The sequence below is a fragment of the Dermochelys coriacea genome, chromosome 14 (genome assembly GCF_009764565.3).
Source record: "Dermochelys coriacea isolate rDerCor1 chromosome 14, rDerCor1.pri.v4, whole genome shotgun sequence".
In the NCBI taxonomy this organism is placed as follows: domain Eukaryota; kingdom Metazoa; phylum Chordata; order Testudines; family Dermochelyidae; genus Dermochelys; species Dermochelys coriacea.
Window position 1 is genome coordinate 7354757 of NC_050081.1, and position 27530 is coordinate 7382286.

At 39.4% G+C, this 27530-nt stretch overlaps 1 protein-coding gene across 1 annotated transcript in view; it reads right to left on the bottom strand.

Moving 5' to 3' along the window:
- The window catches only part of CEP112 (centrosomal protein 112), a 297948-nt gene that overhangs the window by 149775 nt on the left and 120643 nt on the right, over positions 1 to 27530 (bottom strand). The window contains 2 exon segments of the mRNA XM_038371118.2: positions 9793 to 9900; positions 17366 to 17501. Of these exon segments, the coding sequence (XP_038227046.1) occupies positions 9793 to 9900; positions 17366 to 17501 (244 nt within the window).

Genomic DNA, 27530 nt, shown 5'->3' on the forward strand with positions numbered 1-27530 from the left:
CTTGTGGCACCTTAGAGACTAACAAATTTATTAGAGCATAAGCTTTTGTGAGCTACAGCTCATAAATGCATCCGATGAAGTGAGCTGTAGCTCACAAAAGCTTATGCTCTAATAAATTTGTTAGTCTCTAAGGTGCCACAAGTACTCCTTTTCTTTTTATATATCTCTGTAACCTCAATCATCAGATCAAGCTTTTCCCCACTAATGCAAGTAACCTCTGCAATGGTCCTTGCATGTGTAAGAAACAAAATCTTATTAATAGATTCATAGATACTAAAGTCAGAAGAGACCATTATGATCATCTAGTCTGACCTCCTGCACAACGCAGGCCATAGAATCTCACCCCCCCACACTCCTGAGAAAACCCTCTCACCTGTGTCTGAGCTACTGAAGTCCTCAAATTGTGGTTTAAATACTTCAAGGAGCAGAGAATCTTCCAGCAAGTGACCCGTGCCCCATGCTACAGAGAAAGGCGAAAAACCTCCAGGGCCTCTTCCAATCTGCCCTGGAGAAAAATTCCTTCCCGACCCCAAATATGGCGATCAGCTAAACCATGAGCACATGGGCAAGATTCACCAGCCACATACTACAGAAAATTATTTCCTGGGTAACTCAGATCCCACCCCATCTAACATCCCATTACAGGCCATTAGGCCTATTGACCATGAATATTTAATTACCAAAATCATGTTATCCCATCATACCATCTCCTCCATAATCTTATCAAGTTTAATTTTAAAGCCAGATAGATCTTTTGCCCCCACTGCTTCCCTTGGAAGGCTATTCCAAACTTCACTCCTCTGATGGTTAGAAACCTTCGTCTAATTTCAAGTCCAAACTTCCTGGTGGCCAGTTTATATCCATCTTGTGTCCACCTTGGTACTGAGCTTAAATAATTCCTCTCCCCCTTTGGTATTTATCCCTCTGATATATTTATAGAGAGCAATCATATCTCCCCTCAACCTTCTTTTAGTTAGGCTAAACAAGCCAAGCTCCTTAAGTCTCCTTTCATAAGACAAGTTTTCCATTCCTCAGATCATCCTAGTAGCCCTTCTCTGTACCTGCTCCAGTTTGAATTCATCCTTCTTAAATATGGGAGACCAGAACTGCACACAGTATTCCAGGTGAGGTCTCACCAGTGCCTTGTATAACAGTACTAAAACCTCCTTATCCTTACTGCAAATACCTCTCCTGATGCATCCCAAGACCGCATTAGCTTTTCTCACAGCCATATCACACTGGCAGCTCATAGTCATCCTGTGATCAACCAATACTCCAAGGTCCTTCTCCTCTTCCGTTACTTCTAATTGATGCGTCCCCAACTTATAACTAAAATTCTTGTTATTAATCCCTAAATGCATAACCTTACACTTCTCACGATTAAATTTCATCCTATTACTATTACTCCAGTTTACAAGGTCATCCAGATCCTCCTGTATGAATATCCCTGTCCTTCTCTAAATACCTCCCAGCTTTGTATCATCCGCAAACTTTATTAGCACACTCCCACTTTTTGTGCCAAGGTCAGTAATAAAAAGATTAAATAATATTGGTCCCAAAACTGATCCTTGAGGAACTCCACTGGTAACCTCCCTCCAGCCTGACAATTCACCTTTCAGTGGGACCTGTTGTAGTCTTCCCTTTAACCAATTCCTTATCCACCTTTCAATTTTCATATTGATGCCCATTTTTTCCAATTTAACTAATAATTCCCCATGTGGCACGATATCAAACGCCTTACTGAAATCTAGGTAAATTAGATCCACTGCGTTTCCTTTGTCTAAAAAATCTGTTACTTTCTCAAAGATGGAGATCAGGTTGGTTTGGCACGATATACCTTTTGTAAACCCATGTTGTATTTTGTCCCATTTATCATTGACTTCAATGTCCTTAACTACTTTCTCTTTCAATATTTTTTCCAAAACCTTGCATACTACAGATGTCAAACTAACAGGCCTATAGTTACCCAGATCACGTTTTTTCCCTTTCTTAAAAATAGGAACTATGTTAGCAATTCTCCAATCATACTGTACAACCCCTGAATTTACAGATTCATTAAAAAATTCTTGCTAATGGGCTTGCAATTTTGGGTGCCAATTCCTTTAATGTTCTTGGATGAAGATTATCTGGGTCCCCAGTTCTAGTCCCATCAAGCTGTTTGAGTTTCGCTTCTATCTCAGATATGGTAATATCTACCTCCATATCCTCATTCCCATTTGTCATGCTACCATTATCCCTAACAGAAACAGATTGACAGAGCCAGAAGAGTACCCAGAAGTCACCTACTACAGGACAGGCCCAACAAAGAAAACAACAGAACGCCACTAGCCATCACCTTCAGCCCCCAACTAAAACCTCTCCAACGCATCATCAAGGATCTACAACCTATCCTGAAGGACAAGCCATCACTCTCACAGATCTTGGGAGACAAACCAGTCTTTGCTTACAGACAGCCCCCCAATCTGAAGCAAATACTCACCAGCAACCACACACCACACAACAGAACCACCAACCCAGGAACCTATCCTTGCAACAAAGCCCATTGCCAACTCTGTCCACATATCTATTCAGGGGATACCATCATAGGGCCAGAGTTACTCCTTTTCTTTTTGCATCATAGGGCCTAATCACATCAGCCACACTATCAGAGGCTCGTTCACCTGCGCATCTACCAATGTGATATATGCCATCATGTGCCAGCAATGCCCCTCTGCCATGTATATTGGCCAAACTGGACAGTCTCTAAGTAAAAGAATGAATGGACACAAATCAGACGTCAAGAATTATAACATTCAAAAACCAGTTGGAGAACACTTCAATCTCTCTGGTCACTCGATCACAGACCTAAGAGTGGCTATACTTCAACAAAAAAGCTTCAAAAACAGACTCCAACGAGAGACTGCTGAATTGGAATTAATTTGCAAACTGGATACAATTAACTTAGGCTTGAATAGAGACTGGGAATGGATGAGTCATTACACAAAGTAAAACTATTTCCCCATGGTATTTCTCCCTCCCACCCCACCCCCCACTGTTCCTCTGATATTCTTGTTAACTGCTGGAATTAGCCTACCTTGCTTGTCACCATGAAAGGTTTTCCTCCTTTCCCCCCCCCCGCTGCTGGTGATGGCTTATCTTAAGTGATCACTCTCCTTACAATGTGTATGATAAACCCATTGTTTCATGTTCTCTGTGTGTATATAAATCTCTCCTCTGTTTTTTCCACCAAATGCATCCGATGAAGTGAGCTGTAGCTCACGAAAGCTTATGCTCTAATAAATTTGTTAGTCTCTAAGGTGCCACAAGTACTCCTTTTCCATTATCCCTAAGATTCTCTTTAGCCTTTATTAAAGACTGAGGCAAAGTATTTGTTTAGATATTAGGCCATGCCTAGATTATCCTTGACCTCCACTCCATCCTCAGTGTTTAGCGGTCCCACTTCTTCTTTCTTTGTTTTCTTCTTATTTATATGGCTATAGAACCTTTTACTATTGGTTTTAATTCCCTTTGCAAGGTCAACCTCTACTTGACTTTTGGCCTGTCTCGCTTTATCCCTACATGTTCTGACCTCAATAAGGTAGCTTTCCTTGCTGATCCCTCCCATCTTCCATTCCCTGTATGCTTTCTGCTTTTTCTTAATCACCTCTCTGAGATGCTTGCTCATCCAGATTGGTCTACAACTCCTGCCTATGAATTTTTTCCCCTTTCTTAGGATGCAAGCTTTCGATAGCTTCTGCAGCTTTGATTTAAAGTAATCCCAGGCCTCCTCTACCTTTAGATCCATAAGTTCTTCAGTCCAATCCACTTCCCTAACTAATTTCCTTAATTTTTGAAAGTCAGCCCTTTTGAAATCAAAAACCCTAGTTGCAGATTTATTTTTGTTAATCCTTCCGTTCAGTTTGAACTGAATTAGCTCATGATCACTTGAACCAAGATTATCCCCTACAACCATTTCTTCTATGAGGTCCTCACTACTGACCAAAACCAAATCTAAAATGGCATCCCCTCTCGTCCGTTCAGCAACTACTTGATGAAGGAATCCATCAGCTATCACATCTAGGAAAATCTGAGCCCTATTATTATTATTAGCACTCGTCCTGCAGTCTATATCTGGGAAGTTAAAGTCTCCCATGATCACACAGTTTCCATTAGTATTTACTTTATTAAAAACATTAAAAAGGGCTCTATCCATATCCAAATTAGATCCCGGCAGTCTATAGCACACCCCAAGCACTATCCCAGGGGAGGCTCTTATAGTTTTCTTCCCCAATGTAATTTTTGCCCAGATGGACTCTGTTTTATCCATTCCACCGCTTTTCATTTCTTTACATTCTACCTCATCATTGATATACAGTGCTACTCCACCACCTTTACCTTTATTTCGGTCTTTCCTAAACAGCATATACCCTTCAATACCTGTAGTCCAGTCATGACTACTATTCCACCATGTTTCTGTTATCCCTATAATATCTGGTTTCACTTCCTGCACCAATAGCTCTAGTTCCTCCATTTTGTTACCTAGGCTCCCCGCATTGGTGTACAAACATCTTAATTTTTGCTGTTTGGCCTCACTCACATTCTGTATCCTATTAGGCACGGTCATTCTACAGCCAGTATAACCTATTAGACTGGTATCCACACTGCCCTTCCTCCTTATATACTTTCTCCTACTCATGGCTGTATCCTTTCTTACTTCATCTTCTTCCCTCTCAATGCTAAAATCCGGCGTGGAGATTACCTGGACGTCTCCCAACCATCTCCCGCAGATTTCTAGTTTAAAGCTCTCTTAATCAGTTGTGCCAGCCTCCATCCTAGAAGTCTATTTCCTTTCCTACTCAGATGAAGTCCATCCTGAGAGAACTGTCTTCTGTCCATGAATGCCTCCCAGTGGCCATACATTCCAAAGCCTTCCTTATAGCACCACTGCTTAAACCATCTGTTGATAGTCCTAATTTTGTCACACCTTTGTTGCCCTTCTCTAGGAACAGGCAGAATCCCACTAAAGATTACCTGAGCCTTGATTTCCTTAAGCGTCTTCCCCAGCCTAGCATAGTCTCCCTTAATACTTTCCACCGAGAATCTAGCCGTATCATTTGTTCCCACATGAAGGATAATTAGAGGATTCTTTCCTGCTCCCTTTAGGATCCTTTTCAACCTCAGGTCTACATCCCGTATTTTAGCACCTGGAAGACAGCATACCTTCTATTCTCTGGATCAGCTCCGGTTACAGGCCTGTCTATTCTTCTCAGGGAAGAGTCCCCGATCACATAGACCTGCCTTTTCCTGGTGACGGTGCTATTCTCCAGTCTGTTCCCTCTGGCTGCAAGTTCTTTCCATTCTTATTCTCCCTTGTAATCCTCTTCAACCCATCCTGTATCCTCCAGGGGCTCATATTTGGTGTAGTCTCCATTGACTCTTCCCCTTTTCCTAAAGGACTAGGCACTCTTCCCTTCTTCCTTGCCCTTTCACCTTCAGTGACTACCTGCTGAGCCCCTTCTTCATTTTCCAACTCTACAAACCTATTCTTGAGCTCTATTTCTCCTTCACTAGCCCGTCTTTTCCTCTGCCTGGTTCTTTTAGTCACATGCTTCCACTGACCACTTTCCTCACCCAGTCTCCCCTCAAAATTCCCCAGTCCTGCTTCCATCTGCAAGTCTAAGCTTTTCCCTTCAGATACCTAATGTCTTTGCTCCATAATCTGCTCAAACCCCTTCCTAAACTCAACCAGACTTTCCACCTGCATCTCCAAACCTCGGATCTTTTCCTCCATCAGCTCGATCAGACGGCATTTCATACAGACAAAACTCTTACCAGGTACCCCCTCCAGGATCATGTACATATCGCAGCTTCCACATCCAGTCATCTTCATTGTGTTTTCCACGACATGAGTCACTCCCACTGCTGCCTCTGTATCTGTCATAGCTTTCCCACCTAAATCCTGTTAATCTGGGCAACACAAGCCACACCAAAACACCACCACCCACAGCAGAAACAAACCCCAAACAGGCACCACAATACAAACTCCCCATACAAACTCCCCTGTTTACAGCTTTGTTTGCTAGCTTCTGTGCCACTGCCTGACTACCTGTATAGAACCCCTAGTCAGAGAAGCCCCGCCCCCTAATCAGGGCAGTTTCTCTCCCAGCACAAAGCCCCTACAAGCCTCTACACATACAAATACAAAACCAAATACAACTACCTTCTCCTCCAACCGAACTCCCACTCAAACTCCCCTGTTTACAGCTTTGTTTGCTAGCTCCTGTGCCGCTGCAGCAATAGGGTAAACACATCAGAGCTCCCTATCCATTTACTACAGATAGCTTTTCATTGTGATGGACAGGAATTATAACTATGCTCTTACTGATGGGCTCTGTACAAACAGGAGTCCAACTGTGACACAAAATTTGAATTAAAAAAAAAAGTGGAACCCTGACTATTCCTGAATCGTTGGTAAAATAAAAATGAGAGGTATTTATAGCTATAATTGTTCCAATGTGACAATATAAAGCCTTAATACCTGCATGTTACTATAGTTACATTATGTGTCAATCAAACCCTTCACAGTATACATAGTGACATCATGACTGGTAACCATGACAATTCTGTGTGGGGATGTGTCAGACTCGGATTTGAAACCATCTAGTCTCTTTAATTCAATTTACCATCCAAGTTACATATCAGAAGCATTATTGTTCCACCCAAGCTCTGGACAGGACCCTCCTTCAGGACCTACTAAAGCTATCCCATCCCTTAACTGCTCAACCCAGAGACCCTTCTAGATATAGTGAGGCAACCCAAATATCACAGAATCATAGAACTGGAAGGGACCTCGAGAAGTCATCTAGTCCAGTCCCCTGCACTCATGGCAGGACGAAGTATTATCTAGACCATCCCTGACAGGTGTTTGTCCAACCTGCTCTTAAAAATCTCCAATATTGGAGATTCCACAACCTTCCTAGGCAATTTATTCCAGTACTTAACCACTCTGACAGTTGGGAAGTTTTTCCTAATGTTGAACCTAAACCTCCCTTGCTGCAATTTAAGCCCATTGCTTCTTTTTCTATTCTCAGAGGTTAAGAAGAACAATTTTTCTCCCTCCTCCTTGTAACAACCTTTTACGTACTTGAAAACTGTTATGTCCCCGCTCAGTCTTCTCTTTTCCAGACTAAACAAACCCATTTTTTTCAATGTTTTCTAGACCTTTAATTATTTTTGTCATTCTTCTCTGGATTCTCTCCAATTTGTCCACATCCTTCCTGAAATGTGACACCCAGAACTGGACACAATACTACAGTTGAGGCCTAATCAGCGCAGAGTAAAGCAGAAGAATTACTTCTTGTGTCTTGCTTACTCCTGGCTAATACATCCCAGAAGGATGTTCACTTTCTTTGCAAGAGCGTTACACTGTTGACTCATATTTAGCTTGTGGTCCACTATGACCCCCAAGATCCCTTTCCAGAGTACTCCTTCCTAGGCAGTCATTTCCCATTTTGTATGTGTGCAACTGATTGTTCCTTCCTAAGTGGAGTACTTTGCATTTGTCCTCATTGAATGTCATCCTATTTACTTCAGACCATTTCTCCAATTTGTCCAAATCATTTTGAATTTTAATCCTACTCTCCAAAGCACTTGCAACCTCTCCCAGCTTGGTATCATCCACAAACTTTACAAGTGCACTGCAATTATCGAAATCACTGATGAAGATATTGAACAGAACTGGACCCAGAACTGATCCCTGCGGAATCTCACTCATTATGTCCTTTCAGCATGACTGTGAACCACTGATAAATACTTTCTGGGAATGGTTTTCCAACCAGTTTTGCACCCACCTTATAGTAGTTCCATCTAGATTGCATTTCCCTCATTTGTTTATAAGAAGGTCATGCAAGACTGTATCAAAAGCTTTACTAAAGTCAAGATATACCATGTCTACCGTTCCCTCCTATCCACAAGGCTTGTTACCCTGTCAAAGAAAGCTATCAGGCTGGTTTGATACGATTTGTTTTTGACAAATCCATGCGGTCACTTATCACCTTATTATCTTCTTGATGTTTGCAAACTGATTGCTTAATTATTTTCTCCATTATCTTTCTGGGTACAGAAGATAAGCTGACTGGTCTGTAATTCCCCGGGTTGTGCTTATTTCCCTTTTTATAGATTAGCACTATATTTGCCCTTTTCCAGTCAACTGGACTCTCTCCAGTCTTCCATGACTTTTCAAAGATAATCGCTAATGGCTCAGATATCTCCTCAGTCAGCTCCTTGAGTATTCTAGGATGCATTTCATGAGGCCCTGTGACTTGAAGACATCTAATTTGTCTAAGTAATTTTTAACTTGTTCTTCCCCTATTTTAGCCTCTTCTGATCCTACCTCATTTTCACTGGTATTCACTATGTTAGACGTCCGATCACCACCAACCTTCTTGGTGAAAACCAAAACAAAGAAGTCATTAAGCACCTCAGCCATTTCCACATTTTCCGTTATTATTTCCCCTCCTCATTGAGTAACGGGCCTACCCTGACCTTGGTCTTCCTATTGCTTCTAATGTAATTGTAAAATGTTTTCTTATTACCCTTCATGTCTCTAGCTAGTTTGATCTGGTTTTGTGCCTTGGCCATTCTAATTTTCTCCCTACATACGTGTGTTAATTCTTTATATTCATCCTTTGTAATTTGACCTAGTTTCCACTTTTTGTAGGACTCTTTTGATTTTTAGATCATTGAAGATCTCCTGGTTCAGCCAAGGTGGTCTCTTCCCCTACTTCTGAGAGGTGAATATGTTGCCTCTGAAATACTTCCTGTTCATGCCAGCCTGGAGAGACAAACCTGGGCAGGGAACGTAATCTAGGTTTCCCTCATGGAAATACAATTTTATATTAGCCCAAAAATCTAGATAATGGATTACCAGCAGCTTATGGAGCCATCATATCTTTGCTGTGAATCAGAAAGAAGTCCTTTATTTAGAAGATAATAATGCTGCTGCAGCCCACAAAATGGCTCAATCCTCTCAGTCCCCAAAAGGTTTTTACTGAAGAGCCAGAGTAGTTGTGAAAGGGAAAGGAACAGGAATATAAGAAACTTCCTACAATAAGCAGAAGCAATCTATTGCATCCTGTAAGCCAGACAGTTACTGTAACTGCCTATCAAAATTAAGCATTGGAAAGGCTTATTACATCTTTAAAATGATAATTATCAAAATCACTTAAATAAGAATCTTTTCTAAAAACATAGTTTGTGCCAAAAAATGAATAAAAATATAAAAAACAAGACTAGACTAGAACTAAATTATCTAATTTTTTAATAAGAGAAAAAATAGACAGGGGCAGTCAAGCCATTTTATTTTTTTTATAAATGCATTTTTTACTTTTGTAGGGTGGGAGTCCTTTAGGAAACAGTCAGTGCCCAGAGATAGAAAAGTAGATGTAGAGGAAACAAGGAGCTTTTGTATTTAATGCATGGCTTTGCAAACAGAGTAGCCAGCTTTGACAGAAAGGAAAGAATGCCAACATAATGAGCGAGTCAGACCAAGACTAGGCTGGACGCTGGAACTGACTACACAGAAAAGACAAATGCCACCAAATAAAAATGTAGCTGTGTTGGTCCCAGGATATTAGAGAGACAAAGTGGGTGAGATAATATCTTTTATAGGACTAATTTTTGTTGGTGAAAGAGACACGCTTTCTTCAGCTATTTGTAGCTCGAACGCTTGTCTCTTTTACCAATCCTAGTTGGTACAATAAAAAAATATTACCTCACCCACCTTGTCTCACCAAATAAAAATGGCAGACTGACCTGTTGCTCATATCTTTGTTTGAGTTCTTCCAACTGCCAAGAGAATTCTTTTGACTGCTTTTCACGGAGAGATTTTGATCTGCTTAGATCTGATTCCACCTTTTCCATCTACAAGGTAAACAAAGGGAATATTTAGTTTTTAAATGCATAGCTTCAAAAACATTGACACATTTTTGATAGACGATGGTTAATCGAAGACCTAAAGATAAAAGTCAATAATAAAAAAATCCCCATTTGTAAGGAAATGAACATATCAGTATGTTGAGGATCATTAGTTAATTACACAAATATATCACCTATATCACCTGTTTCTGATTAGCATGCAAGATCTTATTTTTCATTCAATACTTGTAACATCCCACAAAAATCAACTGAATATTATATATACACGACTAAAAATACTTTATTTAAAAATATACTGCTTGTTGAAATTTAGTGGAAGTAATGCTCTGAGTTGGATGCACAAACTATACATTTAAAATACATTTATCTTAAAATCAGTAAAGAACCTTAAAGGAGAATTATTTGGCAGCAAGTTCTCTGAAAACAGTCACTGCCTATCAATAATGAGTCACACAGATTCCCCTATATAGTAATTAAGGAAGCAATTTCATAACTCAGTTAACAAAGGCTTTTGTATCAAAAGCTCAACTATCATCTCTGTGTCACGTTTCCAAGGTTTATGTACATACAATATGATACCGCACTTCTTATCCACCAATTCCTTTTAGATCTAGTTCCGAACCTAAGTAGCAGTACCTCCCTAAAAGGGGCAGAAGAGAGAAGGGGAATATAGCTTTCAGGAATGCACTTTCTGCTGCAAGTCCATCAGCTATACCAGAAGAAAAACAACAATGAATTTCTGTACCCCAAGCTGAAATTCCTATTTGGCCTAAAAGAGTGCCCATAGATGTATTTGCCAATGGGCTCAAATGCCACTTCTAAGGCAGATAAGGAGGAGGAAAGTGATCACTAACAATGGGGAAGCCATTTTAATGAAAAGTTATCTCAAGTAAAGGGAAAGATGCATGGCCAGGAATTGTTTTCCCAGATACAGCAAGGGGACAAACTGCAGCACTGAGGGTGAATAGAGGTCACTGGGTTGCAGGCGGAGCACAAACAGCAAGGCCTCTCTTCCGTGTCTCCTGAGTAAGCCCTTAAAAAAGGAACCTCCGTTGCTATCACCACCTTCTCTCTCCTCTCAATACAGTTTAGACCCATCCTTGTAGCCCATTATTTCCCCATCTCATACATCAAAGAATGGGAGGCCCCTTAGTTTTCCCCATCTACACTTTACAAAAATGAAAAATTAAAGCAAAATAAAGTCCAAAATATTAACAGAATCATCTTTTTAATGAAAAGGTTCTAAAAATTGACACAGAAAATGTATACAAATAAAGTAATATATTAGATAAACTCTACAAATAAAACAATATGTTCCTGTTATTTAATCTCTAGCACAGAGTATGCATATTGGCCACAAGTGCAATGAAGTTTTTTGATTCTCATTTGCCAATCTCAACAAATACTAGAGCCAAAATATTGTCACAAATTCTGTTTATTCATTTTTTGGCAGTTACTATTTGGCTTTGTAAATACTTTTCTTTTGTGAGTGATGTATATACAGTGCTTTTAATCTAGACTTCTATAAACTAGTCTGATTTTTCTCCCTTTGTCTTTGATGTAGCATGCAATGTATGCTATTAAAATCAATTGGCTAACACTCGAAGCAGCATGTATGAAAATATCATATATTTATACCCACATAAACACCAATAAATGAAGTTTTCTCACAGGACAGCCACCTAGATCAGGAAAAAATAAAACTGAGCTTCAAGTTGAAATTGTTTCAGTCACCCATCTAATGGACATCAGATGACTTAATAACCATGAGCTTATTGAACAATAAGAAGCAGATTGCAAGTAATTTCACAAAGTCATAAATTACATGAATAAATAAACCAAATATCGATTATACTAACTGATAATGCCAGACCCCACTCCATTTGTTAATTAACATTATAATGAAAAGAGGATTTCAGAAGTTTAATATTTGCAGTGATGTTCAGAATCCAGTGTTGCTATAGTTAAAGATTCCATTTTGTGATGTCGGTAGGTCATTCTATGCTCTATCCAACTAGGAGAAAGCAATGCATTTGCTCAATTATTACATCACTGTGTCTTTGGAAGAACATATGTAGCTTATTTGAGAATTGGGTGCATGTGTGGAGCGGAAATGAGAAAGGACGGGTGAAAAAAAGAGCTTCAGTATTGTTTCTCTGAAGTACTACATGTAGCATAGTTTCCTACGTCTTACATTATCATTTGCTCTTTATGAACTTGACCCCAAGAGGTTCATAACCTGCAAGCCTCACTGAAGTCAATGAGAGTTTGAAGAGTTCAGTACCTCTCAAAAACAGTCCCTATATTCTGAACTGCTTGATAACTTAGAAGTTTAGAAGGCATGACTGCCACTTGCTATCAACATTTACAACATGGTTTGACATGTCTTAGCTGAAAAACGATAGCCTTGAAATACTTGTTATACAGAAAATTGTGCTATATGCTTAATAAACTGATTTTCTCTGTCAAGAAGGAATGTTCAATTAACATCTGAGTTTTACAGGTTTATAGGATGAACATATAGGGCCCAATTCTGCCACACTTGTCACACTGGGTAGTTCAGTACCTTACTCTGAAAGGAGCCCCACTGAAAGCAAAGGAATTAGTCAACTTGAGTAAATTTGATATAATTAATCCCACAGAGCTATGTTAGAAACCCAGGGGTAGACTGTGCTACTTGAGCACCTCAAAAAAGAGGTGGCATAGTGTTTCAGAGCTACCAGACCGCAGCAGCAAGCCTCCCAGCCAAGGATGACAAACTCAGGATCACAGTACCGCACTACAAATAGCTGTGTAGACCATGCTGGAGGCTGGTGCTCAAGCTCTGAAGCCCAAGGAAGGGGGTAGTCTTCAAAGCCCAAATTCCAGCACAAGGATGCAACTTCAAAGTGCCATCTATGTAGTTATTTTTAAAGAGGTAGCTCAAACCCCGCAAGCCAAGTCTGTCGACCTGGGTTGGGAGGCTTGCTGCCAGGCTTGCAGCAGGCTGTGTACATGTACCCAAGAAACTGGAGAGTAATTTGTGACACCCCTTTGTGGAGTGCACCATAATCCTCTCCAAGTGGCCAGTCAGATCCACTGGCTAGAGCTTGCATAGGAGAAATCATTGCTCCATCTATTATCCGTTCCCTCTCTGCTCTGAAGGGAAGCATTTGGCACACAGCCCTTTGTTCTCCCCCCTAGTGCCAAGGCTGCAATTCAGGCAGATCTTAAGTGGCCATGCAAGGGAAAGGGGGATTCTTACTTGCTTCTACTCCTCTATATGGTCACAAAAAGCTTGGCACAATGAGGCTCTCATTAAACAGTAAATCCAAAGAAGACAATTCTTAGTAGATGCAACATCCATTTAATACTCTCCACTGAAACTCTCAAAAATACTCTTAATTTTTTCTGCTATTAGAGACTACTTTTTAAGTAATAATATGATCCTTTGAAATATACCCCTATACTTTGCTACTTTCACTTAATTTCATCCTTCACATACAAATCACCAATGGTAAATGGGCACTTGTGTTAGAGATTTTTTTTCACAATCATCAATTAAAAAAAAAAGCACATTGAAAATGTCAGAATTAAACCAGAAATTGTATTTCAAGGCTAAATTGTATTATCAGTCTAATTCTTTCCAATAAAGTACAAGAAATAAACAGACATTCTACTGTGCCGAATTAAGCATTTCAAAATCAAATGGGCAGCATTTGGGGAGGTGGGGGGAGCTAGTTAGATGGCTGGAAATTTGCTTAAATCAAAGAGTTGCCAAAATGCTGATTCTCCCAAAAATGTCAAGTTTTACCACAACAATCATGTGGATCAAGTGTTAATAAATGATGTCTAGATGCAGACGTATTTCTGTTGTACTGTGAGCAAAATAAGGTTAGACCATACATTAAATAGAATGCCTATTATATTATCAACAGTATAAGTTCTACATACAAAAAAATTCCTTTATCAAAAATCTTCTCCTAAACCACTACATAAACATTTATTCAGACAAGCACAGCACAGCTCTCACATATCAAATAATTTGCATAATCCTAAAATTTTATAATAGTCATCAACAATCAATAGGACTACCTCCACATAAGGTAATACTTATCAGCTCTAAATGTACCTATTTGTTCATTGTGGGCCTGATATCCATAGGTGTTGATAACCTACAGCTTTCACAAAATCAATGGGAGTAAAAGGTGGGTAGAACCCCAAATGGTTCCTATAGCCTAGGTTCAATGGAATCAGTCCAGATTTACACTGGTTTAACTGAGTGCAGAATTTGTCTCAATACGTTTAAGTTTTAACATTAAGGACCATATTCTGATGCTCTTATTCAAGTTGAATAGTACCTTACTACTTACAGAAGTCACAGACTACTCATGCTGTAAAACTAGTCAGAATTCTGCCTTAAATGAATACTATCTGAAATATACATACAGACAAAATGTTTAACAGTTGGTCAGTTCAAACAATAATAACGTGAAGGTTTACTGCATAATTAGTTCAAAAAAGAACTAGATAAATTCATGAAGGATAGGTCCATCAATGGCTATTAGCCAGGATGGGCAGGGATGGTGTCCCTAGCCTCCATTTGCCAGAAGCTGGGAATGGGTGACAGAAGATGGATCACTTGATGATTACCTGTTCTGTTCATTCCCTCTGGGGTACCTGGCATTGGCCACTGTCGGAAGACAGGATACCGGGCGAGATGGACCTTTGATCTGACCCAGTGTGGCTGTTCTTATGTTAAAAAAAAATTCTCAGCTATGAACAAATTTCTTTAAATTAACATATCATTTTACACAGTGTTCCACTATTACAGTTTTTCATTGCTTAACCTTAGCATGTTGAGTGTCTATGAAACTACAATATAACACCCCGATGATGGGAACAACAATCCAAAGTCAGTATGCAAAACACACAACAATTAAACAAAGACTCTGATACAAACCAATAAGATCATGGAGATTAAAAATTATGGCTATTGCTTAATTCATTTTCCCAGGCCTAAGTACAACAGCACATCTCATACTGCACTGGAACTCCTGTAATAACCAAGCACAATGATAAGCCAAATAAAGAATGTCATGGAAGCATTTGTTCTGCAGTTCTTCACTTGTGATGGATTTCTCTCATCATTATGTAATTTAACAACCTTGCTAATGTCTTACATATCAAGTGAATAAAGCCGTAGGTGGTGGTGGTTTTACGTACCAGAGACAGGGAATTCTTCCATTTTTTCTCTCTCTCTATCCCCAAAGTTCCATCTTGTTGTGAGTCTGTCTCAGGTGAGGAGAACTTCCTCCAGAATAGGTCTACACTGACAGCATTATTACAGCGAAACAGCAGTAGCTAGCACTAGACTAGTGACACTTCCTAAGCTATACGTCAAATGCAGTTATCTAAGGCAGGGAATTAAAAGGATTTGGTCTTTGAGTCGTTCTTTCTTTGCCAATCAAAATCAGTTCAATACTGAGAATAAGCCATTATCTGCATGCCCCAAACCGTAAACTCCCCAGGGCAAGGCAGGGTTTTCCTATCTATTTATTCAACTGCTAATACAGAGAGCCCCAATTCTGTTTCAGCTCTCTGGGCGAAACCGTAATATAAATAATAAAGAAAGAGTAGATCACAATGATGATAACAACTAGGGCAGCCTGCTATAGTGAAGAGGATATAGAGTCAAATTTTCAATGAGGCATCCAAAACTACTCATTTTAAAACTAGCAACTGCAGAAAATAGAGGGAAAATGCATGTGGGTGAGACTATTTGCCTACATGAATGTAGGGTTTTACAGTGTCAGTCAGAAAGCTCCTTTGACAATTTGGCCATTAACATTTTCTCTCTTTGGTGAATTAAAATAAATCACAAATATTTTACTGTCTTAGATAGCTTCTGTATTTCTTTCTCTATATTTGTTTCACACCATGATATCTGTTTATGAACAGTCAATTATTGAGCACTATCCACCAGTTCCATTCAGTAAGACCACAGAAACCATTGTTTGACATTGTCATAAGGCAGTCTCTAACCACAATTCAATAAGAATATAAAAACTGCCATACTGGGTCAGACCAATGGTCTATCAGCCCACTATCCTATCTTCACAGTGGCCAGTTCCAGGCACTTCAGAGGGAATGAACAGAACTGGTAATCATCAAGTGATCCATCCCCTGTCACCCATTCCTAGCTTCTGGCAAACAAAGGCTAGGGACACTTCAGGGCATGGTTTTGCATCTCTGCCCACCCAATACTTTGGATAAAGCTGAAGGTATCATGAACCTGGACTGAGAAGGCATCAGTGAACGAAGCCGAAAGAAAGAACAGTTTGGTTATCTTAAATACATTTTCTCTTTCTGTATTTAACATACAAATGGAATGGTATTCAGCACATAGAAAATGAAAAAGATACATGGCAATTTTATGGAATTCAGTAAAATGTATTTTTAAATTTCCTGAAGCATTTCAATTTTTTGTTTCTTTTTAAAGGAAATTAAAAAAAACTTGTCAAATGTCTTCATGATGAATATATTTTCAGGATTATTTTGGGCAAACTTTTTCTTGAAAACAATTACATTTCTGGCTCAATGAAACCATATCTTCAATAAGAATTAAAATACATTTCTCACTTGGAGCAGAAGTAAAATTTATTAATTTAAGTAATCTTGGAGGAACTAAAGAAGAGATTCAGATTAGAGAAAAATGTAGGACAGTGACTTTGAAATTTTAGGGCCTGTTTTATTGCCCTCATGGGTCTAGGCAGAATGGATCAGGTTAATTCACTAGACTGAGATACCATAAGCATTTTTATGACATTAGTAGGCCACTCCATATACCTGTGTCTCCCTTTATTTCTCATCCCTTCCCAGTCTACTGTTCATTATTCTCACTCATGTGATATCTCCTAGCTCCTTCGGGCCAATACATTAATCTAGTTTATTCTGTAAAATGACTAGCACACTATGTAGTATGTAAATAAATGATCATTAACAGTAATTTTCAAGTGGGGAAAAAGACTTTTGTGGTCATCTGCTCATCAGTGACCACCATCAGAATGAGCCTGGCTCTGTTCTTATTGAAATTATTGCAAAATTCCCATTAATAGGAGAATGACATGTCCCTAAAAGAATAGCCAGAGAGACAAAGTTGAAAAAGTGGGTAAGTATAGACATTGTTCCATAAAAGTATATAAATTAACACATTTTACTCTGAATCCTGGAAAAGCTCTAATCAGTAATACAACTGTAGATAGCTGTGTAACAATGACAATTCTGGCTTTCTTATAAAGATGAATCAACTGCTAACAGCCCCCTCTGACTTGCTAGCAAAGTCACTACATTGTGAAAGATTTTGATGTAGCACTATCAAGTGTAACATGTTTCTGGCATTATAAGATCAAAATATGCTATCCTACTGAGACAGAGAGTTTCAGAAAGACTGGTATTGTGACCTTCTCACCTGCTGTTTCATTTCAGCATAGACTTTTTCTGAGTTCAACTCCACCTGCCGCTTAAACTCCTCCAGGGCAGCATCTGCCTGCTGGGCCTGCAGCCTCTGTACCTCTGTCACCCGAGTCAGCTGCTCCTCCTTCTCCCTAGAAAGTCACAGAAAATTTTCAGAGTTCAAGTATCAAATAAAAGAACAAGTGTGCTGGTGTAAAAGAAAGGCCTTTAACCCTATCAGTTTAAAATAGTATTCAGGTTTCAATTTCCTGTCCCAGCTTATGCCAAACTTTCCTTAGTAATTCTTTGAAGAACAGAACAGTAACCTGGGTAAGAAGTCTAGAATTATTTTTCACTTTCTCTTATTGTATTTGCAAGCCTGTACATAGTACGGATATCATGAAAGCAACATCACCTTCAAAGCCCTCAACTAGGACGTGACAGCTTAAATGATACAGCTTTATTGTGCCACATATAAACTCTTTCTTTAACCTTTCCTTCAACTACTATAATGTATCTTCCACTGATATTTAAATGAAAAAAAAAAAGCTTTGCAGTAAGACTATATTGTTCCATTATCTGACCAAGGTCATGTCCCCTGTACATCTCTGCCAAGGGAGAGACAGGATTATTCAGCTGCCTGGCATAAAATGTTAAGTGTTGAGAACAGGAGGCACATGGTACCTGCATAGTAAAATCTAGTGAAAAACCTTAATACTATGTTTCAGAGTAACAGCCGTGTTAGTCTGTATTCACAAAAAGAAAAGGAGTACTTGTGGCACCTTAGAGACTAACAAATTTATTTGAGCATAAGCTTTCAGGGGCTACAGCTCACTTCATCTGATGCATCAATACTATGATACCCATTCAGCCTTTACAGAAGTGACAGGAGTTAAATTTCCAAGTCTTATTATCCCAAGGCACTATATCTTAATATATCAAAGAATGAATTACTATTTTTAGGAGTCTGTACACATATTTGCATTGTTGTTTTTAAAATATTTACAAAATATCAAGATGTAACAAAACTATCAAGATATACATATGTAAATATATATATATAAAGCAAAAAACCATATGCATCTGCCACTGTACTGACATATCACTGTCCTAATTAGTAAATAATTTTTACACATTTTGATGCAAACTTTTGAAAGGAAGAAAAATAAGTTAATCAGAGCTGTTTAAGGATACTACATTTTAAATATCAAAGGCCAGATCATAGAAACACCTTTTAGCATAGATAGGCATAGCATGGTGGCATAAATGGCAACAGAAAAATATTTAAAACAAGGCCAGGATCTAATAGTGGTTCTGGTTGACATTTTCATTTTATACACAGGGATAGCCCCTTATGGTGAATATCCCATTTCTTGACTCAAATGATTGCCATTAAAATCAGACACGTTAGAGATGGAAAAGACCAACTAAGTTATCTATCCCATCACCCTGCCAGCACTGAGCTCACTAAATACCAACAAGTAATCTTTTAATAAAGGTCTGGGAACTGCCAATTCTGATATGCTGGAAGTTGTTGCATTCACATCCGCTTCTACTGCTTTCATAACACACTTTGACAAAGAAAGCATCTAAATCTTCAAAGTTGGGGGACCAGGAGAGGATTCTATTCTCAAAAAGATCAAATAACTTTTGTAAATGGCTAAATACACAGAGAAAACTAAATGGTGATGTAACAAAAAAAATAGATTTGAAAAAATACCCTATATTTCTGCTGACCTGTACCACCGTAAGACAACTCAGACGTAAGGAGACTGGGAATTCTCTTATATAGAGCATACCTATTTTCGCCCCCCTCCATGTAAAAAAGGAACTGGGGACAACAAAAAGACATACATGCTAATTTTAATTATGATGTTTAGTTGGATTTTCTCATGAAATACATTGGAAATATCCTGGTGAGAACAGTTCTGCCATTTTTCTTTGTCAGCCGCCTTAGCCTTTTCATGCTCTCACCGTAATATTGTTAGCTGGTATATATAACCGTTCGGCAAACATTCTTTATGCTCAATGCCCAAAACATTTCCATTTTCTAATTTCCTTTTATGGACTGCGTAAAGATGCAATCCTCTACATGAATTTAATGCACCACATTTCCAACCCACTTACATACCAGTAGCTTGTTCTTTTCACAAACAAGCAGTACCAGCTGCTTTTTCTTTATATAAAACATTGTTTTATTTCTGTAACAGTCCCTTAATTTTAACCTATGAAAATTAAACATTGCTTCTTGGTTACTTTTAAAACTATGTACATATTAAGTTGGCTCAACCTCCTTTGCATTCCCTATCATCTTGTCTGAACAATGTAGGTCTCCCCGTATTCTTTTATACTAGCACACTTTTCTCATGTTTCATTAAATTCAAGAAGCCAAAGTTCTTTAGAGTGATATATACTTAATCGAAGTTCTTTTGTTTTGTCATGTTTCACACTTTAAGTAGAAAAATAATAATGATGATTCATAACATTTGGCAATTCTATGATAGCTTCCACCCAAGATTCTCAAAATGCTTTACAAACATTATTCGATTACTCTCAAAATATTGCTGTGAGGAAGATAGGGAGCACCATTTTTCTTATAGGAAACCAGAGGCACAGCAAGGTTAGGTGACTTGTCCAATGACACAGAAAGTCAGCGACTGAGCCAGGAACCGACCTCGGAACTCCTGACTCCTAGTTCTACGCTTGAACTACTAAACCATTCTCCCTTTTAAAAGACTACACACAGATAAGTGGCACAAAACCAACATATGGTTTTCTCTCTCTGTAGATTCAATGTGCAGAGGGAACTTCTAGGTTTTAATTTGTACCATACCATATCATAGTCAGGAGCTATGGGTTTAATGATATTTGATACAGTTTACAATTACAAAAACACAGGCAAATTTCTCAGAACTTATGTACTGAGTATAGCTCAATTGGCAAGAATACTCCTGCACTAATCACATGACAATTGAGTCATGCATTGAGCCAGATACTTTACCTTCATATCTAGACCCAATCATCCCCCTGAAATCCATGCACTGACGGGGGGCATCTGCATGTAGAAATTGGGGAAGGAGAAGGTTCAAAGCAGAGATAAGAAGAACATGCATCATTCCCCCCTCTTCCAGCCCCATTGGGATTCTACAGGAAAATTAATGCAGCATAGGTTGAATTAATTTTCTAATGGGTCCCTGTGTGTTGTAGAACCTCTTTAAAGTGAGGTAACAAAAGCAGACAAACTGGAGAGATCCTAGCAGAATGTCACCACTAAGGTGCTGCTTAGGAGAACTAATTTAGAGGAAACATGGTGAGGGTAATCTCAATGTTTTTGTAATCCTCCCCAACGGCCCCTACTCTAGGTAACTCAATTCTGGGAGACAATTTACTCTTCCTGTCCATCTGAAGCCTTCGCATCAATTCCAGATAAGAAGTAAACTCAAACATGCAGCCTATTCAAACATATCCCCACTATAATTGACAAGAGACAATGGAATTCATTGTCTAGCCAATAATGTGATAAAGTTAAATTTAAAAGGAGGTGTCAGCAAGGCCAGCTCAAAATTTTTTGCCGCCCCAAGTGGCCGGGGGGGGGAGGGGAGGGGGAGACAACCCTGATTGAGCTGCTGCCAAAGTGGAAGGGAGGGAATTAAGGACCCACGACCGAATTGACGCTGAACACCCGGACATGCCACCCCAATAACTGATGGAGTGCCGCCCCTTTCTACTGGCTGCCCCAGGCACCCGCTTCCTTCACTGATACCTGGAGCTGGCCCTGGGTGTCAGTCTTTATGCTATTAGAGAACTTCCTAATTGGTTTTCATGCATCTACTTCCTTGAAGACTAGAGTTTCATACTGAAATATTATGAAATCAACGCAATGAACTCTACTTAACCTTTAGAAATCTGATTTTATGTACCTTCCTTTCCTTCAAAGATTTAATCCTATGAACAGATACAACATGCTCATTATAATCAGGAATAAGACTTCATTTTTTTACATGGGTGTGGGCGTCAGTGCTGTCTACTTGTTATGCATTTAAGATTTATATTGGAGCTTAGAAAACATGTACAACAATGGACTGTGGTTCACAAATGTAAGGGCAGCTTTATTTTTTCCCCCAGACATTGAGCAGTGTGCCTTGCATGAAGCACTAAAATATTCACTTTGAAGATTATTTTTTCTGTTGTACTAGTTGTGGGGCCCAGTACAATACACTTACATCACTCAAATCCCCTAAAGCTGAGCTGGCATGAATATTTAAAAAAAAAAAAAGGTGAATTTACTCTTTGGCCCCAATTTATTTATAAAAAAGCAGCAAATTCCCCTTGTGTCAGTGTATAAAGGGTAAGGCAACAGAATTAGCAGTCTTACACAAGCACAAATTATCGCAGTTAAAGGTGACTATGAAGTCTAGGATAACAATTTGAGAAAGAAGCACTGTGAAGTGTATATCTAAATGGAGTATAAAATGTTTTTATTTACTTTTCCTTATTGCTTCATCATAATCATTTCCCTTGGCTTCTAGAATGTCCTCCTGTAGGAAATAATCAAATGCAGTAAGCTATTACAGTATTACAAATCATATCAATGAAAAAAACAGGGGTGGTCAAGTGATATACATGAGATAGATAGATAACCCCAAGAGGCTCTCTCAGATGTAGTATGAACCAGTATTATTGTGAGTAAGGTTCCCAAGGGCCTTTGGATGCCTACCACAATGAGACACAAAATAAATAAATAAATAAATAATTAAATAAATGAAAAGGCAACACTGGCAGAATGGTAACCTAGGGTAGGGAAGATAAGCCAATCTATAAACCAGCCATTCCCAGAATAAAGAACCCACTAAGCACGAATCTTCCATTCATTATGACATTTCAAAATTCTCTCTCTCTCTCTCTCACACACACACACACACACACACACACACACACACTCTCTCTCTCTCTCTTATATATGTATAAACACTTACAAAACATTCCTGGGTGATTAATTTTATTCCCTACCCCCACTGCTCAGTACACACACAATCTGTAATTTATAGGGGTTTTCAGTAATATTGAAAATTTGTAGATCATAACAGTCCTTAATGTTTTCTTGTTAAAATGATACCAGTCAGTCAGATTCATGACTATAAGTTCTTTGCCAAGTCCTCTTATATTTCTGGCAGCTGTGGAAACCCACTTATAGGGACTCAGCAGCCTAATGCTTATAAAGTTTGGTGAAACCTATAAATGGAGATGAAGGAATCACTTTGACAAAGATTTATTTTACAGAAGAGTGCGTTTTCCTGCAGCCTAATGGCACAGGCACAGAAAACAAGAGTCTGAAATATCCAGTTTATGAGCACGGTGTATTTACTAAAATTCAGTGTGAAACATGCCGCAGTAAGGCAAAATTGCTCTCCCTTTCCATGCTTTCTATGCCAAAAATATTTGTGAAGACAGCATTAACATAGATGGCTTCATTTACAGTCCTGAGATTTGTCATGTGCCAGCCACTTCAATTTCCTTAAAAATAAAGAAAAAGAATTTTTAAAGTAACACATTAGCATAGTCTACCTTCTGCTAAGTATTCCTGCCATTTAAAATTGATGTATTTGGCTAACCTAGGCATTTGGCAACTACTGCAATTACTGAAAGCTTTTTCTATGGAAACTAGAATAATGCCCATTATGTTAATTTTGGGATCAGATTCTGACTTGGATTATGTGCCTGTTCAAGGGAATAAGAGTGGATTAAGAACCTAATTTTTTTTCCCCAGTGTGGGCTACCATGACTTTAGGTTCATGCCACTAGGTGTGAATAGGCAAGGCTATTCACCCACTTACACCATCCCTGGACTAAACGGAGACTTCCCACTCACTGTCATTGCAGTAGATACAGTGCAGAAGAGTAATAATTTTCCGATGGTGTAGGCCAGAAGAATATTACTACTCCCCAGGAGTTAGGAAGATGCAGAGGATGGACTGTTAGTCAGAAGGATGACACCTGAGTCACAGTGCCTCCTAGGGCTGTTCCTGGAAGGTGAGGGCTTAGGAACCATCCGCTTGCTTAGGGCCACAATCTAGCCCTTAGTTACTGATAGTCACACCAGCTACAATATGGATAATGACAGGAACATTTCATCATTATTAGTTTCTGAGAGTGGCATGCTGACCGCAAGCCGTAACAGCTTCACAATCCCAGGGTAGTTAAAAAGAATTTTTTTTTAAAAAATGGTCACAAGAAAAGAAAACAATGTAATTTATAATACCCAGGGATCATCGTGGAGTTGCACTGAAGCAAGGGAGATTTAGGTTACGTATTAAGAAAAACTTTCTAACTATAAGGGTAGCTAAGTATTGGAACAGGCTTCCAAGGGAGGTTGTGGAATTCCTATCATTAGAGATTTTAAAGAACAGATTAGACCAGTGGTTCTCAAACCACTTGAAAATTGCTGAGGGTCTCGGCAGACCACTTAATGATCTTTCCAAATGTTGTTTGTACCGGTAGCTAACTATTGTAAAGCACTTTGGATAAAAGCACTATATTAAAAAACCCTTAATAATAATAAACCTTTTTTTGTTCTACAAATAAAAGCACACAACTCATATTTTCATATCAGTAGTCTTACCTTTCTAATGTGATGGAAGTGCCCTCTCTCTCCCACCGCAGCAGCCCCCAAGCTGGAGCTGAGAAGGAGCGGGGAGGTCTCTCCCTCTCTCCCCCACTGCAGCAGCCCCTAAACTGGGGCTGGGAAGGAGGAGGGTATCTCCTCACGACAGCAGCCACAGAGCTGAGGCTGGGAAGGAGAGCCATCTGTCCCCGACAGCCGAAGCCCTGGAGCTGGGGAAAGTCGCCTCTTTCTCTGGCCGCCGCAGCCCTGCACATCCCAAATTCCCCCCACCCCCTCTTCTCACCCCACTGTCCCCTCCCACCTACCTCCCATTCCCTGCAAGGCCACCATCTCACTTTTCACATGCGTCTTCTCCAGGGTCAAGGCACCTAATTAGTGGAGCCATGCCCGTGCAGCTTCACTAATTAGGTGAATAGCCCTTCATTCTCTCCTGTGCGACCGCCCAGGTGCACACCTTAGAAGGAACTATCTGTGGACGACCTAAATGGAGCTTGTGGACCACTGGTGGTCCACAGATCAGTTTGAGAACTCTAGATTAGACGAATACCTATCAGGGATGGTCTAGGTATACTTGGCCCTGAGTCATCATAAAGAATTGGATTAGATGACCTCTCAAGATTTCTTCCAGACCGATGAATTTGTTATTCTTTTCAATGCAACTGTCCTCATGATTTAAAATGTCTTTCCTACCAGAAGAATAAAGAGAATTTCAGATGGGTAGTAAATATTCAATAGTTCATTCATTAAAAGTGTATAAAAACATTGCATTTAATATATATTTGGTTTCTAGCACATCTCCAAAACTTTTGGAAACTTAATGTCTTTTTGTTTCAATTTCCTTGTATTTCCCCTATATGCATCAAAAAATAATGCAGCTGAAACAGCTCTGGGATACTATCACCATAAAACCTACTGTTTCCAGTTTGAGTTTTCTTACACCAGTATCAGCGATATAGAAAGATCTCCTCTATCACCCCCACCCTTTTGTCTTGTGCAATGGGGTCTAAAATGGCCGGGGGAGGGGCGGGAAAGGAACAGCCTAAAACCTATTGTTCAACTGCTGTGTCACACACTTCAGTGCCATCCAGGTACAGAAAATCAGCTCAGCTAGACTGAGAGGGGAAAAATTGCTTCGAGTTCAAATACAACACTCCCCTCAAAACAAAAGGAACTTCTCAGTTAAAGTTCCCAAGCGGTTTCGTAACCGCCTTAACTCTGCCTAGGCCCTCACTGAGCTGTAACAGCATCGGGCAAATACAAATTTGGCTTTTGTGGCAGATATTTAAGAGCCCTCTTTAGAAGAAGTCTCTTTGTTATGTAATAAGCATTATGCAAACAATGTGCACTTAATTGGGTACATAACGGAAGCACCCAGCACGTAATAAGTCTTCTCATGCAGCTACCCATTTTAGGTTCAACCATATATTAGGTTCTGTTCATTCCCTCTGAAGTACCTGGCATTGGCCACTGTCGAAAGATAGAATACTGGACTAGATGGTCTGACCCAGTATGGCCGTTCTTATGTAGGTGGCTGTGAGCTGCAGATCTAGGGGGAATTCTCCACTTTCTCTCACCACTCTATCTCTGGGTGGCCAAGCAGCCAGCAAAAAACACCCAAACCTATTTTTGAAGAGTATATTGGGTGTGAGATGAACACCATAAACACAGAGCAATATGGTTACTTGCACAGAGAAAAATTTGGCTGTGCTGAAAAGAGGTAGATTTACAACTGTCTAATGAGATAATGAAAAACATGGATTGCAAGCACTGTGTGCAAACACTGACTGCCCCACTTGTTAAAATCCATTCGATATAAAGCTTAAGTACATTTGTAAGGAGAAGCAGATTCTAAAAATGAATCCTATTTCTCTCTCTCACCTAAAACCCATATACAAAGTCCACATCTGTTAAACCTGTGGTGGCATAACACATGTCATTTATACATATATCTACCCATCTCTTCCTATGACATACATTCAAAGAACATGGGTGATAGCTGTATTAATTTTTATGAATGTTATATTTATATAATCTGTGGGTTTGATGGTTTGCTTGTTAAGTATGAAGTCAGTTAACCTGATTTCTGCAAACAAAACTAATGACTCTAGACAACTCTAATTGCCTTTGCTCAAACGGACAATACAGGAAATCCAAGGTTGGAAAACTATCTCTGATCCCCTCTGGAGAAACTCACAAACCAGTATGGACTAGGTTCTGGGAACTCTGAAAAGGTTAAAAGACAGCCTGTGAATTCAGAGAGAGCCTCTAACAGAGAGCGGGTCTGCAGAGCTGCAGGCTGAACCTGAGAGTCAGCAGGGGTGACTGGGATAAGTGGAACATGCCTAAATGGGCAAGGAAAGGATAAGGTTAAGAGGCCTGTAGATTCTTTTTACTTTTAACCCTTTTCTCTCTACTTGTGATGCCTCCTATGGATGGATAAATCATAATTTATTTTGAACAAGCTGTTTTCTGCCACTGCTGTTACCAGCCTGGGTCACAGGTCCTGGAGAGGATTCCATCGCAGGGGGAAAAACCAGCTGGATCTGCTGTAAGTAAACACAGATGGTAAACAGGAGGTTCTGTAGCCTGTTGATGCAGTCTAAAACCGAAATGAACCAAGGGGCTCTACTCAGAGAGGTGCAGAAGTAGGCCTGTAACCTTAAAGAAGTACCCCTGGAGAGATTTTTCTCTATCCTTATTCTACAGCTAATTTGCATATAACAATTTAATTGGATGTATAAGGGAGACTGAACAAATGGGTGGACTATTTTGCCAACTGCCGCCCTCACAAATCAACACAAATCTCCCAGACGCAAATCATCACAACACTACAACCAGCATACACAATTACCCCAAAAACATAAGCCTCTGACCACAGCGCACACACCTCTCATTCACCTCCTACACAACTCTCCCCACACAACACAATCCACTCACAAATCAAAACCACCACCCACACAATGCCACACCCAACGCTCACTATAAACTCCCAACAGCACTCTGAAGCCTAGAATGTTGAGTCAGTGGGAAGCAACAGAAACTGCTACAAGCATGGTTGACAGGTCTTTTTGCTTGGAATATCATCAGGTTCATTCATCACTGGGCTTCACAGTCTGTTACCATTCAATTTTTAAGTTCTCAGACATTTTTTTAATCACTTGACTTTACACCAGTGTGACAGCACAGATTTTCAGCTACTAGTAGATATATAATGATGTATCCCGTCAATGAATGTAGGGCTCAACGTTAAAGTGACTTTGTCCCTCTGTGGGAGAATAGTGAGAACTGAATTTTTAAGTAAGAATTTCCTGAATTTTTTTTAACATGTAAATTCTCAAGGACTGAGTACAATCATTTAAAAACATCACAACTCTTCTCTGAAAAAGATACCAATCCCCATTTTACAGGTAGGGAAAATGAAAAAGCAGAGGTTAAGTAACTTGCCCAATATCACACAGGTAACAATTAGCTAAAAAAACCCAAAATATCCTGACTTCCAGTCAGTCTCTCTCTTTTTTAAAAAACTGGATAATGCTTCCTTGACAATGGACAAAACCTT